An 18,367-nucleotide genomic window follows, 5' to 3' on the forward strand; every position below is an offset into this window, starting at 1 on the left:
GAGTCACCTCATGAGAGAAGCCAGACTCCTGGCTTCAACTGATACACATGCAACAAAATAAACTAGCTTCTTCTATCTCAGCAGCCTCTTCCTTCCCCACCTTTTGCTGAAAAGGAGGATGGACTGATCAAACACTTCCTACTGGTCTCTTACTGCCTAACCAAGACGCCACCTTCCATATACACAAACAAAAAGGAGACCCCACACCTCTCTTCTGAGGTTCTTGTTGATCCTTCAGCATCTGCCTTCCAGGTACTTCACACACTCTTGTGCAGCACATCCTACTTGAAAGGAAGTTATATGGCTACCACCAAGTCCATCCCATGGAGTGAGAAGCTCCCAAATTAGTTACAGGTATAAAGCAACTATCATTACCTCCTCATTGTCTTCATCAGGGTTCACTTTCAGAGCACTGATATCCACTTCACGCCAGCTGCAATACACCAATGAAAACAAGCTCAGTCACTGCCATGGTAAAGCATATAACACATCCATGTAGTCTTGGAGGGACTAGAGGTGAGAGGAGCGGTGAACACACCTTGTACAAGTGTTAATTTTGCCCCCCTAGTGACTGGTGGCCTACAGAAAGGATAAAAACCTACTACTATTAGTGACATATTCCAATTCAAGTAGTTCTATTCTGCCACCTAAATTCCCCCTACAGTTTCAAATGCATACAAAATTTTCCACTTGTGGTACTAGACCGCTCCATTAGGAGTGAATGTCAGAACTGGCACGGCCAAGCCAGCGCTATGAGGATCACCTTCTCCCTGTCCTGCCTGCTCTTCATAAGGACTCTGTAGATCAACGGCACTGGGGGAAATGGGTACAACAGAGACCCTGACCAAGGGAGCCTCTGTCGATCCCCCAAATGGAGTAGAAAACGTGGCATTTCCTGTTCTTCCTGGATGTAAACAGGTCCAGCTGGGGACCGCCCCCATCTCTGGAAGATGATGCTGATCACCTCCAGATAGAGAGACCACGCGTGGCGAGAAGGTCCTGCTCAGGCAATCTGCCAAAGCATTCCTGGCCCCCGGGGAGGTGTGCGGCTACGAGATGGATGTTGTGACGTACACAGAAGTCCCAGAGCCTGAGGGCTTCTTGGCAAAGGGCAGACAATCTGGCTCCGCCTTGCTTATTGATACATAACATAGCCACTGCATTGTCCATCAGGACTGGACCACCCTGTTTCAGACTCCTTTGCCAACTTTTCAAGTTTAAATTGGTAGTGACTCTTCTAAGAAGGGTCTGGTGCTCTTTGAGGTCGTCTGGGGGGGGTGGTGTCTGCCCATTTGGGAGGGGCCCGCCACCGCTTCATCCGGAGACGAACGACTGCACTACAGAGGAAGGGGCGGCTTCCCCTTCCCTCTCTGGGGGACAGCTCCTTAGGTGTCGGAGCCTGCTGTGCTGCCGTCGCGTCGGCTCGGCACCCTGTTCTGACTTTGGTGCCGGCGGCGGTTTTTCTGAAGTGCTCAGGGAGGAATGGTGGGAGTACAGGACCAGCATGACAGGCATGCCCCATGGGTTCCAGTACAGCCATTGAGCAGGCCACTGTCCCTGCTGCCACCCCACTGCTGCGGATGCCGTGCTGGCCTTGCAGGTCAGCGGGGATTCCCCCTTCCTGAAGGAGCTGAACTCCTGCTCCAACTTGGACCATTGCCCCTCCGGTGACCAGAGCAGAGCTGTAGAGACCTGAGTCTGTCGACTGACCCTTGTTGGCAACTGGTAAGAAGAGGGCGAGAATCAGTGCCTGCCACACAAGCAGTACTGGGGAGATGGAGTCTGGTGCCACAACCAGGAGTGATCCTGCACCCGAGGGGACTGACGCCTGGAAGACCATGTAGGCGGTGGTGACCTGTGCTGCTCACAGTACCAAGAGTACGGGGACCAATGCCTGGACTCCAGTGTCCCATGCCTCATGGGGTGGGGCGGGGAGCACGTCCTCAGGGACATGAGCCGTCTGACTGGATACTGAGGTTGTGGTGCTGGGGTCCTAGGCCATGGTGATAGGGATCTACGCCTGTGGTCCAGGGAGATGTTAGGGTCTTAGCTGAGTCTGGCACCTGGCGTGGCATCTGCAGTGCTGCTACTTGTTTGGCCGCCAGGCTCACCTCATGCAATGAGGGCCCCGGGAGAAGCCGGGGTCCCCTGCCACTCCCAGGAGTCGGAGGCAGATCCCTGGCTGGGTTAGGGGGTCCGAGCACAGCGGTACCCCCGTGAAGCTCCGTGGCGGGCACGTGGCCTGACTTAGGTCCTGTGCCCAAAACCCTCTTCCCCTCTGATGCTAGGGAGCTTCTCTTCTTTTGCCACTTCTTAGGCACCGGTGTGGGAGAATGGTGCGCTCCGCACTGATGTTGGGGTTCTAGGAGTGGGGTCCCACACAGGACGAAGTGCAGCCTCCATGAGGAGGGCCCTCAAATGGATCTCTCGCTCCTGGGTTCTAGGGCGAAAGTTCTTACAGATCCCGCACCTGTCCTTTCTATGGGACTTCCCCATCTTAAAACTGCTGTCCTGGGGGTCACTAATAGGCATCGGCTTGTTGCCTGAGGAGCATGGTTCGAAGCATGTCCCGCTCCAGGGCAAAGACCCAGTGTGGACTCGGCTACCAAACCAACCTAACACTTAACTTAATGGCTAACTAAGCATCTACAAACAGGGTAAACAGTGGGTTGTAAAGAACTGCTAATGCTCTGACCAACCAGTGGCGTAAAAAGGAACTGAGAGGACGTAGGGCTGGCAGCGCCTAATAAACTAGCGCATGAGCGTGGCACTCAAGGAGGTGGTGCAGCTGACTCTACGGCTACCGCTAAGGCAAAAATCTCTGACTGCGTGTGTGGGCGTGCTCAGAATGGAATCGACATGAGCAAGTGGAAAATCATTTTCCTGACCAGCACTAGCAGCCATTCAGAGAGCTCCAGTGGGGCAAAGTTTCTGACGATGCTACACTTTCGACAGAGGAAACGGGAAGGGGAAGCACTGAACATGGAGGCTGGGGACGGACTGTAGACATACCTCGGTGTGAGGATTTCTTTGTATTGTAGTTTCTCTACACGAGTTGTTGCAGCAACAGACATCGGGATGACAATGTTATTAATATCAAAGGAACTTTCGCCTCTCCTCCTCCTCGGCTGCTGCAAAACAAAGATAAAAAAAAGGTGAGGAAAGCGAGGGGGGCCTCAGGTTTCAACCTGGCGGGGCTGCTTCTGTAATGAGCATCAATCAGTTTGATCACTGAAAAGTTTCTAACGTGAATTGTGCGCTAGTGAGGGATGCCAGATTGACAGCACTGGAGACTGAAGCCATGTCCATGGACCAAGAACAATGCACACTGCAGAAATTTAAGTTTCAATACTTCCCAGAATACCTCACCAAGGGCTGCCTTTGGAGCTAGAGGGGAATTCAGTCTCCTTGGTCCATCTGACCTTTCTGCAGGGTGCGCTGACAAGGAGCCCAGCAAGGGCTCAAACATGGAGGTGGTTTGTGCAATGCGGATACCTACCTGCTTTAGTGCCCTCTCCCGGTCAGGGAGGAGAGCGCTTAGCAGGGGGCCTGCCCTACAGATAAAGAGGGCTTCACTCAGCAGAGCTGTCAATCCAACCCTTTCACCAGCAGGTTTTTTATTATTATTATTAATATTAAAGACAACCCTCATGCATTTAACAAGAGGAGCCAGAACGGAAATTCTAAATGGGAACGGCCATCGCTCCCATCTATATTCCTGTTCCTTTCAAATCCCACCTTACACACAGAGAGAATTCCACTCGTCATCATTGAGCTCATGTATTTCAAAGGGAAACAATGACTCTTTACAAAACAATTTTGAACTACAGCCGTAGCTCCTTAGTACACTTTTCAACACGTTCTTCAAGAAATTATATTGCTATTTAAACCTGTCTCCATCCTGGTTTTAAGAGGCTTAAGTGACTAAGGCATGAACAGCAGCTAAGTGCCTAACTCCCACTGAAAGTCAATGGCAGTTGGGTGCCTAATGCCCTTTGTGCCTATGAAAATCTCTCCCAACTTACCACTGATCAGGTCTTTCACAAAGTGGTAAAACATTTGACTCTCAAACTGCTCAACTCAACTTCATAGCCCCTTTACAAAGAGGATTTGCAATTTACCCTTTTATCGGTCTCCTCCATTCCCCATTACATGGAACATGTGGTTTTTACTGTGAAAATTAAGGCATGCAGGCAACTGTAATTACGCCAGATAAACAATACAACAAACTAACAACAGCCGGGTAATATGCGTTGAGGTGCTTAGATTAAATGTGCTGCAGAAGCACAGGCATTAGTGGATTAATGATCCTCACAGAGTCATATAAGGCAGCTCAACAGGACTGGACCTACATGAAAACAGGATTTGCTTAAAACAGTCATGTGACAAACATCTGGCGGTTTCTATTGTTTACCTCCTCAGAGCTCAGTACTGAGGTGTGAAGCAATGTTGACCAATCAGAGAGCATATGCAAATTTAGATTAACTGACTAGACTAAAAGTCACATTTATCCCCTGGATCTCTCCTGCCCCTTTAGAATTTTAAGTTTAAAGGTAAAAAAGTTTTACACTTTGGATATTTCTAGACAAAAATGGAGAGATTTCTATTTCTGATGGAAACATTCAGAATATACGAGAGCTAACAGGCAGACTGAGTGCATAGTATACCGGAACCCTACAGGCTTTGAGGACAAGATTCCTAGTAAGTCTAAGGACTGCGGGGAGGATCAGAGAAGACTGCCACCGAAACGGACATAAATTCACCACTTGTTCTGAAACGTGCAGGTCTTTCCCACACTTTGTACCATGAACTAAACGAACAATTAAAAGAGAATGCCCAGAATTTTCAGACATGTCAGCTCATCAAGCACTGACATAATGTGGCAACATGGTGATGTAGCATCTCCACAATTCTTTAGTCCCAGGGAACATTTAAAGAATTAAGTGCAACTCTATGACAGCAACAGCCAGGACAAAGAGTCAGCAGCAGCAGCCAGCATTAGGAACGTTCAGATTAAGCAAGCCACCCCTCAAAAGCTTTCCCATTCCTCAAGTACAGCCCAGGATCTGAGAAGGGAAAGGGATGGCCTCAGTGAAAATTAAGCAGCCTTCACAGAATCCTATCACAGAAGTTAATGGGTGCTCCCTGCCTCTAGCACACCCCTAAATTATCTTTGGAGGCACAGATGTTTCTTTGGCCATGACTTTATCCCAGCAGCCAGAGATGGCAGGGGGTAAACCCAAGGGCAGATGGCAATGGTCTGATGATGTGCAAAAGAAAAAGGCAGGTCAAGAATCTAACTTGAATATAATCCTTCAGACAGACTGCTTGATTGCCTATGCATTCCTTGCCCTGGAATTTATTTGTAGAATACCTCCTGCAATAAAAAGGTATCATAGAACTTACTATTCCATTATGACTATCAATAAGAAAGACACGAGTTAGTTCACAGTGAAATAAATTGCTGGGCCTTTGTCACTTCCTAGTGGCCAGGTATCCTCCTCACAACAATTCCCAAAGCATGCCTCCTCTACAAACTCACCACAGGTCAACTTGGCTTTATCACCAATCTGTGACAAATGGAGAGAAGAGACGGGCAATGTCAACGGCTGAGGTGAGCAAGGAATCCAATCACAGGTAACACAAGGAGTTTTTATGCCACTAGGACACAGTTGTAAATCTCTCTTCTCTAACTCCAAAGCATCTACAACATTCTAACCACGCAAACTATTCCGGCTGGTGGGATGCTTTATGAACCCAAAGCAACTAGCTCTGTCCCAGCAGTGCTACAAACGGTACATTCGATCTGAGACCTCTACACGCCCTAGCCGGTGGAAGTTTGCAACAAATGCTTGGGACCTGTATTTGGAGAGGATTGTTACTGCCTCACTTGGAGAGGCAAGCTGCTGGCATCAATCATACAAGTTGGGTCAAACAAACTTGGTTTAGGTCTCTGTTAAAAAGGTTAACCATAGATGCTAAATGTTTTGCTAATTATCATCTGTTCTAGAACATTCCCTGTTTGGGCACGATAACTTGAGGCAGTGAAGGAAAGGCCAATTCCAAACACCTCATTCTCAAGTTCCGGGGCCCATTTCCAGTCATGCACCAAAGATGCTAATTACAGAAACGGACAGAGGCCAGCTGTCCTTGCGGATGTTGCTCAACAGTTCAGCAGAATTCAATACTGTTCAGCATGAGGTCAATATGACGTCAGGATCTGGGAATGGATGGAATCACGTGGTTCTAATCTTTCCATTCAAGCTATTCCAGCAGTTAGTGCTGGGTAAAGGTTCCTCTCCTCTTCAATGGCTTTCTAATGTGAAATCCCCAAAGGGCTATATCCTGCTACCAATTCAATATTTTTGCAAAACTGAAGGCGATCACAAGGAGACAGGGACGTCAGGGGCTGCTGTGGTCTATCTGACTGGGCACAAGGAAAGAGGAAACCTGAGATTCCTGTCTCTGCTAGTGATTCCCTATGTGAAGCTGATCACGCCTCTTCATCTCTCCACTTAAGTCACCCTACCTGTAAAAAAATGGAAATAATGCTGGCCCACCTTTGTAAAGCAGTTTGAGCTCTACGGATGAAAGAGCATTGTAAGTGGAAGCATTTTGCTGATATCAGCATACTGACACCCGGCTATGTGCCTCCTTCCCATCAGATTTAATCATGGCCATCACCAGGCTCTCTCAAAGATTGGCAAAGACTGGGACTTGGATTAAAGCTGAAGCTCAACCAACGCAAGACAATTACAATTATTTGGCAGAAGGAAGCATTGAGAATATTGAAAAATCTAATTACTCCACCAGTTGAGGAGGATCAACCAACCAGGGTCAATCTGAGAATCTTACTAAAATTATAATTTGCTTTTAGAATCCCAGAATTCACTAGTAACCAGCAATACTGTTAATCTATGGCTGACTCTCAGCTCCGGCACTGGGAACCGAACCGCTGAGTAAATTCAGACACTAACACTTGAACTGTTCTTTCTATCCAGAGTAAAGGGAAAACTGGATTGCTGAGAGCCAAGCAATCTCCAGAGCAGGATAGGAGCTCAACAACCCCTCCAGATGCATGACCATGCCCTGATCAGATACTTACAGACATGCCAGAAGTGCCCTGTGAACTTGTGCTGGCAGGAGCAGAACTTTCAGAGGATGTGGACAGCTGCCGCACTATGGGGCTGTGGGGCATAGAGGCTGCAGTCGCTGATAGGTAACTTGGGCCTCCGACATCCGTGTGATGCTTTAACACTACAGTAGAAGGAGAAAAAGGGACAATGACATTAGCTAAAAAGGTTATACCATGTGCTTCAAAGTGACCATCACCGAGGTCCACTGTGCATGAAGTAGAAGCTTCCTCTGACTGCAGTTGCCAGCTTTACAGGCCCTGGGGGAAATAAGCTGTTAGAGCACACAGGGGATAGCTCCAGAAGCAGCACACTCCCCTTCGCCAAGGGGAAAGAGGATGGGGATGCAGCAAAGCCCCAGCTCCCCCATGAGGCCTAGCTGTGGGAGCCTACCTTCGCGTCTCTCAGGTGAGGAGTCCCACAATTGCTTTTTGTCATGTGCAGGAGGCAGGATAAGTGAGCGCTCTGGCGCTCTCTGGGCCTTGGACACAGCCATTAGATCGTCTAAGGGCTGTCTGTGTGCCTTGTCTGGTTGGATTTTGTGATGTGAGCACTCTGAGGAGGGGAACAGAAAAAGAGCTATGAAACGTCTGCGTTCCCTTCGCTTTCTGCTAGCACAGGAGATACACCCAGACACAGCCAACACCGGAGATCCGGATGGGTCAGGGCTCCAGCAGCGCCAGGCACTGGGGGAAATGCAGGTGGAGCAGTGAATCCCTTTATTTCTGCCCATGCCAGGAAAACACTGACCGCACAGGGAGCAGCACCTATTACATTTTGGCGCAATTTGGTTCACACCTGCACGCACCTCATCTCCATCCCGGGTCTTGCAATATAATCGCCACATGCCCAGTCTACAGCTCGCCCTGAAAAGGGTGATCGTACACACTTTTCTTCTTCACTGCACTTGTTTAGGACATTCAGGACCATTAGCAGGATTAGTTGGGAGTTTGGCAGACACCCCGTACTTGTTTGAGAAAAAAGGGGATACTTACTGGCTGCTGTGAAGGAGTTGACCAGTTTGTGGCGGTCCTTGCGAGCAGGGTCAGACAGGCTACTGGCCGACATGGAGGCTCTATGCTTGAGCGAGAGCTTTTTGGGAGGTTTGATTTTCTCATAGGGCTTGCTCTGCCACTGGGATTTCAGCATATTCTGGAAGTGCAGGCTCATCGGCACATCTGCAGACAAGTACAACGCAATAACCCCGTCATGCTAGAATTCAAAATGCAATAGTATAATCCTCTCCCTGTGCTACCACCCAGCAGAGACAATACATCTATTCTGAACTACGATTCCAGGCTGTTGACTCCACCCTCACGCTCAAGGGGAGGTTGTGATTTTGGGAGACAGTGCCTCCAGTCTCAATCTCTGAGAGCGAAGCACATTCTTCTGTCCCAGACAAGGAAGGGGACCAGGCACTGGCCTATCCCACCAGGACAGGACAGGAGTCCAGTGCCTTTCCGCATTCAGTCTCACCAGCCCATCGTCCTCTGCCTGCCAAGAAGCTGGAACATAGCAGCAGCAGCACCACCACACAAAAACTTACACTGGGAAGGGCAGGAAGTAGAAGATATGATTTACATCCTCAGTTCAGGGTCAAGACATAAGAAGGGACACATCCTTTTCAAGGACAAAGGCCTAAAAAGGAACCTACTTGGGAAAGTCAGTTAATGTATTGATTGTCACCAGGGTAGCCAGCCACTTTAATTCTATAAGCCACCAACAATGAGGGCTACTAACCTCTCTCCTAACCCTAGCAGTTCAACACAGAAAAAGCAGACCCAAAACAAGTCAACCAGTTAAATGCTAAATAATATGGATCAGTTTTATGTGCTATCCAGATGATCGATCAATGTTGTAAGTTTCCAAAGAGGCGCTCGGAGGTTAAAAATACCCTGATGCTGTTCTCCAGGGAGAGTTTTACAATGGGATAGCTTATCTGCCAAGACAAGATACACAGCAATGTCTTCAGCATGGGCATTAGCTGTGTGGAGCAGCTACCCACTTCAGAAGCAGGAGCAACCCTGTGAACCAGCTGGATTTCAAGGACCGTGCAAAGCAAAACTCACTGCGCTCATCTATGTTGGAGGTGCAAAGGCATGGATGACCACCATGACCTCTGGATTTGAGGAACAGTCGCCTGTTCCTGGTCAGTCCTAATTGAGGGAAGGTATTGCAGGCCGTTGCTGCAACTCAAGAAGCCCAGAGCAGCTGGGAGGATCGAGCAGGGAATAGCCCAGGCACAAGGTGGGCATAAGCCATCAACACATGGTATCCATCCCTCAAATGCTGCCCCAACGACAAGCAGCGATTTCTTACGTGGCTTGTGGCAAAGCTGTCTCTCTCATCCAGATTATATTCTGGTAAACCACTGACATCATTCCCCCTCCCCATGTCTCTGAAATGGAGGCAGTAATTACTTATCCATCTATTGTGGTTCCACAAGCCCATGGGTACACAAATGCGCCAGTACCCTCCAAGCCCATTTCCAGCACATACATTCCGCCCCACCCCTGGATGTGTACACACACCCGGGCATCCATGCCTACACACATGCAGTCTCAACATAAAACTCCTGCCCCACAACTATGCACACACACACAGTCCTGGCATAAGTCCATTGGCCCAATCCAACACATACTGCAGGCTGCTCTCCTTTTCTCACAACCTCCTCCTCCTATGAAAGTTACCACCATAGCTCTTCAGGAGACACTGTCTGAATTAGCAGAAGCCACCATTGAGGGAAACACTGATGAAATTATATAGCACTTCACTTGCACAGGCAAGTTAGGCTTATCAGGAGATCACAGCTGCCCCTCTCTGGCTAGCAGAAAAAGTCACTACCAGGCTCTGGCCTTGGGATCCCAGGTGACCCAACTTCCCCCTTATCAATGGTTGCTTACAGCCTCAAACTTTGATTTGGTGGCCAAAAATTATGACACATGGTAGCAGAACATTCTGCATGACATGTCTGTTGTCTTGTGCCTCTGGGGCCTCAGCCTGAACAGAAGAGAGTTGTCTATAAGGCAGCAACTTGGTGTTAACCATGAAGAAAGAAGCTTACATCCAAGGCCATTAGGGACTACGTAACATACATTGTCTGTGTCCCATCCATCTGGGATCCTGCCGTATCAGTGGCAGAACACCTGCCCCTCGCTTCCATCAAAAAGGAAACAGCTACTGCTAGGTACCTTGTTGTCTCAGGGACGAACCCCATCACCACAACTGAAAGTTCAAATACTGAGGCCCAGAGAGGAGCCACCACAATAGTGACATGAGAGCAGGAGGGGCCAACATTCCTTCCTCAGATCTCAAGGACACACAGCGTTTTTATAAGTGCCTTGGATGAAGCAGCTACGATCAGAGCTGAGCCCCCTTCCTAGCCCCTACAGGCAGGGCTCTGGAGCGGAGCCCAGAGCTGGAGCGCGGAGCAGCTCCGGAGCAGTGGAGCTGCAGGTTTTTGTCTGGAGCTGGAGCAGAGCCGGAGCACAGCTCCAAAGCTCTGACTACAGGAATGACCGGCTGTTTGAAATCTCTATATTCCATAGATTAATTATTTCAGACAGTGTCTAATTGGAAGAGAGGAGATTTCAAGCAGGGCTTGAATCTCAGAGGCCTCTGCTTGAACCCCCATAAGAATTCCCATCACCCCCTATGAGTTGGCATGGTAGCCCAAGCAGAGGCTGCCAATCTGACCCAAGGGCAAGGGCACACACAGGGTACATGGGCAGGCTGGACAGCAGGACAGAGCGAACCAACTGGCAGCAGGGTGTGGGCTGGAGTTTGTTATTAATAGCAGGAGCTTGGGTTCCAGGGAAAAGCTGCTAAAGTGGTGTTCAAATAACCTGACAGTTACAGCTTCTGGGTTAGCCTATTTGTTAAGAAGCCAGGGAAATAATGATGTGATGGCAGCTGTCCTGCCATCACTGACGCTGGAGAATAAATGTGTTACCAGAGGCATGCCCCATGCACAACCACGAGGAATAAAAGTAGTCTTAAACAGGTAGCCAAGAAGGCTGCATTCTGGATTTACGAAACTGATTTGCTCTCATGGACACAACATGCACTCTCTTCACTCGTCTCTCCCTCCTGCAGATCATTCCACAATTTATCCCAAGGCTTGGAAATGTACTTCAATTTTTAAAAACTGATCTGCTCCTACAGAGAGTATTTGATTTAATAGGGCTTCGCGCTGGTTGCACTGCAATCGCATTGCATACTACACACTTTCTCTTCCACTGAACTCAGTGCTGCAGGTCTCTTTGGGACCAGCAGATGGCAATCACACTGTGCATTTTTAACCCAAGTTAACATCCTTGTTACCAAGGTTATTACATCATCTGAAAAATTCCCAGACTGAAATCAAATGAACCAGAGAAACTGAAAGGACAAAGCACCTATGAAGCAGCACCCACCACATATATGACCGCTTCCCAAAAGTGTAACAGGATCCTCCTCCTCCTGAGGTGCCTGGCAGTGCAGACCGTGGCACACTATGCCAGAGAAGCCCAGCTCTGGGTGCCACGGTGTTAAAGGTGCCAAAGAGAGCTGGACTCAAAATGAGAGCTTGAAAGACACTGCCAGTTCAAGCCCAGATATGGACAAAAAGTTCCATCTTCACAAGTTCCTCCAAATCTTATGTATGCAAATGTACCATATCCATGCAGCCAATTCAGGAGGGCGTTATCATAATTTTGATGGTGGGCACAGTGAAAATTTGAGAGAGACACAGAACAGCTAGTCTGGTTGATGACACTCGTCTTAGTTCTGTGACCTTGAAACCTCTTTCTCAGCTGGGAAACTGATGCAGACTCCCAGAATATTAACCAGATTTCCCTGCCCCAAACAGCCCACCTTCTTTCAGGTTCTGAGAAGATTAAAAAGCCAGTCTCAGACGTAATCAAAGGCGGTCACATGTATCTGAGCACTGAGGGCAATCTAAATTAAGACAAAATGCTCATGTTTTAAATGTGTTAGTAAACATGCTTGAACCCAGTTTTAAACAAGACTTTGTACCTAGTGTAGACAGGACAAGTCATGTTTAAAAATGTTAGCTGGTTCGGGTCAACCCTATAAATATGGGATTTACTGAACTGCATCCGACTGTTGGCGTCTAGCTGAGGCAGATGACTGATACATAATAGTTTTTTCACCTTCTTCTGAAGTATCTGGCCTACTGTGCAATACAGTAGATGAGGGAAGAAATTCCTTCATGATTCCTGCAACAACACGTTTACGCCCTGAAGCATGAAACTTAAGTTACTCTCATCTTAGCACCCATAAATACATAAAAAGGCTTCGGTCACAAGACTTTCTGCCCTTTTTGTAATCCTCTAACTCTCTCTCTTCCTATTTGTGACTTTAGTGCTTATGAAAAATGCTCAATTACTGTCCTCACTTTAACTACCCCCGTTTTATAGATAGGGGAATTGACTCCCACAGAGATTCAGTGACTTGCCCAAGGTCACAAAGGGAGCCAGCTGGCAAGCCAGGAACTGTACCCAGATCGGAGTTATAGTCCAGCAGCTTAACCACATGGTCAACCTGAACTGAGAGCCTTGACGTGAACCTCTCTATCCACAGAGCAGGATCAGCATGGGAAGCTGCAGTGTAAGCTTCCCCCAGATGGCCACAAGCCATTTATTGTCTAAGGAATATGCCACTAATGGAGAGACCTTAGAATACAGACTCATAGCGCACAAGAAATTCTGTAATGGGAGTTACAGCCTCTTATTACCCAGCTGTACACTAACCTCAAATTCACACTGTATCGCAGATTTGCTGCTGGCGTCGATAGAAGAGAGACTTCTTCTAACTAAGACAGTCTCTTCTTTTTATATAAATGGTCAAACTCAAATACATCCCCCAACTGGTTTACAAAATATGGTCAGTGTAATGCTCAAACTCTGATGCAAGGCTCCCAATCATCAAACTTTATTTGCTTTGCGCTCTGTGCCCACAAAGCCAGGCTCCAAGGCAATGTTCTCACAAGGACTGAGTATACAGGTGCACGCTCACTGCAGTGTGGACTCAATGTATACTGCTTTCCTTTCACCTTTCCACTCTGGTGAGTGCCATCCCCCATAAGCCACTGACAGCTGCACATACTTCATTCCAATGGACGTACCTAGCACATTCCCACTTTCTACGGAAAGTGACAAATATCTAAAGTTCTGCAGCAGAGCAGAGTGGGCAGGTCCACAAGCGGCTGGATTATGGCAACACCAAAGTTACCCAGGCTCTATTATTCGTTTTACACCCTTTGGTATTTCTCTCCCTATACCTCACAACTTCACCGTGTGTTTCATTAAGTGGCTGTGCTTACCATCTGGGAATGATAGAACAGGGTGAATACAGGAATCCAGCTGGGAGAGGCGCTCCAGCAAAGGGGTTTCATACTGGATTTCCGGAGATATGGAGCTTCGAGTGCCACAGATGGCACACAACGGGTTCACATCACAGCTACATCGCACCGTGCTGTTACGATGAACCTAGACCCCAAGGGGAAAAAAAAATTCAATATACTCAGCTCAAAGAGGCTGATCTGTCTACACCCACTCATTCCACATGCAACTCTTAAGCAATTTGCTGAAAAATCCTGGCGGCTACATCCTTTTTACACCGAACAAGAGCCACTGGCCTTGCCTCGATTAAGAAAAAAAAAGGCATTTTCCCCAACCCTAAAATCAAGCTTTAACAACCAAAAATCCTACTGAACATCAATATAAGATACAGTTTAACACTTTTAGCAATAGATCAATCAGCTAAAATTGGCTAAAGATATTTGACGTCACTGTAGACAGTTTAAGGAGGTTTTCAATCAACTTAAGATAGCTCAATTCAGCTAACTCTATGGGGGAAAAGCACCTTTCTTTCTAGCCTAGACAAGGCGAGCATGAGAAATGGCTGTGCCGGCAGTTGACACTTATGGGTAAGTCTTGACAAAGAAAAGGGATGTTTTCAATCATGTTAGCTCAATTAAGCTGGGCATTTCAATTCATAGATGTTAAGGCCAGAAGAGATCGCTATGATCACCTAGTTTGACCCCCTGCATAACAAAGGCCACAGAACCTCTCATCTGAAAGGTCTGAATCAAGCCTATAATTTCAGTGAGAGTTACGCCATACATTTTCGAAAGGTACCCAGTCTTGACTCAGAGTTCAAGTAATGGAGAATCCACCACATCCCCTTGGTAATGTTCCAGTTGTTGGTTAACCCCTCTTAAAAATATGCACCTTGTTCCTTCCCACATAGATACCTATGGGCAGTGATCAAGTCATCTCTGAACCCTCTCTTAAATAAGCTAAAGAGATTTAAAAAGCTTAATCTCTCACTATAAGGCATGTTTTCCAACTTTGAGTCATCCTTGTAGCTCATTCCTAAACCCTTTCCAATTTTTCAGCGTCACTTTTCAAATATGGACCCGAGCACCAAACCGTATTCAAACAACGAGCTCGCTAATGCTGTACACAGATGTAACACTCCCTTCCTCCCTTCTACTTGACATTCAACATATACATATGTTCAAGGGTCGAATTAACACTCTTAGCTACAGCACTGCACTAGCAGCTCACGTTGAACTGGTTGTCTACCATGACCCTTAAGTTCCTTTCAATGTCACTGCATATCAGGGCACAGTCTCCCATCTTGTAAGCATGGCCTACGTTCTTTGTTCTGAAAGGTGTGTCCTTGCATTTGGCTGTATTAAAACATGTAATTAAAATGAACCCACCTCCCCAAGTGAACCAGATTACTCTGTATACCTAACATGTTCCTATCAGCATTTATCACTTCAATTTCAGTCATCTGCAAGTTTTACCAGCAATGATTTTATTATTTTCTTCCAAACCACTGATAAAGGTATTGAATAGCATTGGGCCAAGAACAGATCTTTGCAGAACCCTCTAGAAATACTCACAAGTGGATGACAAATCTCCATTTACACTTGTGTTAAGCTAATTTGATTGCGCTAACAACTGAAACATGCCCTTTTTGCTCATGAAGGTAGCACCTAACTGAACTAGTTCTCTAAATTCTAGTACCCCGAGATGTCAGCTCCCCCATAGCTCACTAGACTTGTAACTGTAAGATAATGTGGTTTAGCTTGAAACCCTTTTTACTTAGCAGCAGTGAGAATGGTTTGTCCTGTCTGAGTAATGGTTCTTTAATCAGGGGAGCAGCACAGAATCCAATGAAACTTCCAGCAAGATTGAACCCCCAGAGAGAGATTCCCTTACCTCCACTGTTAATACAGCCCTTTATACTCAAGTTGGAATGGTTTGCTAGGACCACAGGAACATGCAGATGGTGATACTGCTTTACAAGATTCCTTTCCATTTTACTTACCCAGAAGATTACATCCTTAAAAAAAAAGTTAGCTATGATATCCCCTCTATACAGAAATGGACTTCACTTCCCATTCTTCTCCAGTCCCACATCCTAGCCACCTTCCCTCCAGGGGAGGGCTAGACATTGCTCTCTCCAGAGTTTGGGTCAGCCACAAGAGAGACTGAAGAGTGAAGCCTCGCTTTCCCCATGCAGCTCACCAGGGAGTAACAGCTCCTTTCACTGCTACGGTCAGCAGTAGAAACAGGAGCACTGGAGGAGGAAGAGGGCGAGGGAGGGCAAGACCATGTGGAAGAGAGTATGAAGAGCGAAACAATACAGGAACATAAGACATTCATATGTTTCGGGGCTGAAGATGTCAGTCAGTCCAGCAGCCCAGGTGAATTATTACACATATGGAAGGCATAGACTGTTGTACACATGGCACAACTTTTAGGAAGCAGATAACAATGCCTCTAATTAAGGTTGCCTGACACTTTCCATTTTAAAATTGCTTATAACTTTACCAAACTTCTAATAGTTTGGACTGAAATTTTCCATGTTGGGTATCTGCCTCTGACTTTTTAAAGTTTCAGCTAATGTTTCATAAAAGGTGCTCATGGTAAGATTCCTCCCCAAGTACTTATTATCTCCTCTTCCCTGACACAAGAGTTGCAATTATCACAATAAATTAACAGAAAGGTTGTATGGTTTCCCTACGGCATCTACAACAGCCTAGAGCCTCAATGTCTTCTGCTAATTTTTTTTTTTAAATGTCTTGGATCAACCTTCATAAAAGCAGCAAATACTCGTACATCGGGGGGAGATAAGAGACTATTTCATCTTTGTTTTGACGGCGGTGGAAGTACACCACTAACTACTGTTCTCTCTAGGGTCACACACACTTCCTGCCAATGGACCCCACAGCAAATAAAGATGAGCAAGACGACACCAGTACACACTGACCTTTTTGGAGAGGGGTATGATGTTGCTAGGTCGAACGAGCCGTCGCTTCTTGCAGCTTAGTACTGGGCGGGTGCGAGCTGCTACACAGGTTCCATCAGAAGGAGAAGAGACCATGTTCAGTCGCTGCTTTTTATGCAACAGCTCCTCAACATCTGTGCCATCTCCCTGAGCATGTTCGGCCAAGCCAGACTGAAGACTGTCCAAGAGCAGAAGAGATTTCAACATTTTTATTCATTTGAACTGTGCAGTGAATAGATGCCACCCAAAGATCCTAACTAGGTTCACAATTCTGACCTCCACTTCAGGTGGAAAAATTGAAGTATTTTAATAGGGCTGTCAAGCGATTAAAAAAAAAAAGTAATTGTAATTAATTGCACTGTTAAACAATAATAGAATACCATTTATTTAAAATGTTTTCAGATGTTTTCTACATTTTCAAATATACTGATTTCAATTACAACACAGAATACAAAGTGTACAGTGCTCACGTTATATTTATTTTTTATTACAAGTATTTGCACAGTAAAAAACAAAATAAATAGTATTTTTCAATTCACCTAATACAAGTACTGTAGTGCAATCTCTTTACCGTCAAAGCTGAATTTACAAATGTAGAATTATGTACAAAAAACCCTTCATTCAAAAATAAAACAATGTACAATTTTAGAGCCTGCAAGTCCACTCAGTCCTCCTACTTGTTCAGCCAATTGCTCAGATAAACAAGTTTGTTTACATTTGCAGGAGATAATGCTGCCCACTTCTTGTTCACAATGATACCTGAAAGTGAGAACAGGTGTTCTCATGGCACTGTTGTAGTCGGTGTCGCAAGATATTTACATGCCAGATACGCTAAAGATTCATGACCTTCATGCTTCAACCACCATTTCTGGGGACATGCGTCCATGCTGATGATGAGTTCTGCTCAATAACAATCCAAAGCAGTGCGGACCGATGCATGCTCATTTTCATTATCTGAGTCAGATGCCATCAGCAGAAGGTTGATTTTCTTTTTTGGTGGTTCGGGTTCTGTAATTTCCACATTGGAGTGTTGCTCTTTTAAGACTTCTGAAAGCATGCTCCACACCTCCTCCCTCTAAGATTCTGGAAGGCAAATCAGATTCTGAAATCTTGGGTCCAGTGCTGTAGCTATCTTTAGAAATCTCACATTGGTACCCTCTTTGCGGTTTGTGAAATTTGCAGTGAAAGTGTTCTTAAAATGAAAAACATGTGCTGGATCTTCATCCGAGACTGCTATAACATGGAATATATGGCAGAATCCGGGTAAAACAGAGCAGGGGACATACAATTCTCCCCCAAAGAGTTCAGTCACACATTTAATTAACGCATTTTTTTTTTAAGCGATCATCAGCAGCATGCAAGCATGTCCTCTGGAATGGTGGTTGAATCATGAAAGGGCATACGAATGTTTAGCATATCTGGCACATAAATACCTTGCAATGTCGGCTACAAAGTGCCATGCAAAATGCCTGTTCTTACTTTCTAGTGACGTAAATAAGAAGAGGGCTGAACAAGACGTAGCACTGAGTGGACTTGTAGGCTCTGAAGTTTTACATTGTTTAGTTTTTGAGCGCAGTTATGTAACAAACAAACAAAAAAATCTACATTTGTAAGGTGAACTGAATAACACTATTTTGCTTATCATTTTTACAGTGCAAATATTTGTAATAAAAATATACACTGATTTCAATTACAACACAGAATACAATATATATGAAAATGTAGAAAAACATACAAAATATTTAATAAAATTTCAAAACTGCGATTAATCGCAGTTAATTTTTTTTGAGTTAATCGTGTGAGTAAACTGCGATTAATCGACAGCCCTATATTTAAATTGTTTTACACTTTTTTCTTTTCCTCCTATCACCTTCCAAGTTAAAAAAAAAATGGTGTTAGTAGTCTTTGCTCTGCACTTTCCTAAC

The 18,367-nt window shown here is 46.0% G+C and overlaps 1 protein-coding gene across 4 annotated transcripts in view; it reads right to left on the reverse strand.

Moving 5' to 3' along the window:
* The window catches only part of KANSL1 (KAT8 regulatory NSL complex subunit 1), a 168,101-nt gene that overhangs the window by 5,685 nt on the left and 144,049 nt on the right, over nucleotides 1-18,367 (reverse strand). For 3 of the 4 annotated variants that reach the window (XM_044999361.1, XM_044999362.1, XM_044999363.1), the window contains exons 6-12: nucleotides 16,425-16,620; nucleotides 13,459-13,624; nucleotides 8,129-8,311; nucleotides 7,527-7,688; nucleotides 7,106-7,257; nucleotides 3,013-3,131; nucleotides 376-433 (exon numbers count right to left, since the gene is read on the reverse strand). In XM_044999361.1, the coding sequence (XP_044855296.1) occupies nucleotides 376-433; nucleotides 3,013-3,131; nucleotides 7,106-7,257; nucleotides 7,527-7,688; nucleotides 8,129-8,311; nucleotides 13,459-13,624; nucleotides 16,425-16,620 (1,036 nt within the window). The remainder of the gene's footprint in view (nucleotides 1-375; nucleotides 434-3,012; nucleotides 3,132-7,105; nucleotides 7,258-7,526; nucleotides 7,689-8,128; nucleotides 8,312-13,458; nucleotides 13,625-16,424; nucleotides 16,621-18,367) is intronic. The other variant, XM_044999364.1, reaches the window with a different exon arrangement.

The sequence above is a fragment of the Mauremys mutica genome, chromosome 25 (assembly GCF_020497125.1).
Source record: "Mauremys mutica isolate MM-2020 ecotype Southern chromosome 25, ASM2049712v1, whole genome shotgun sequence".
NCBI classification, from domain to species: Eukaryota; Metazoa; Chordata; order Testudines; family Geoemydidae; genus Mauremys; species Mauremys mutica.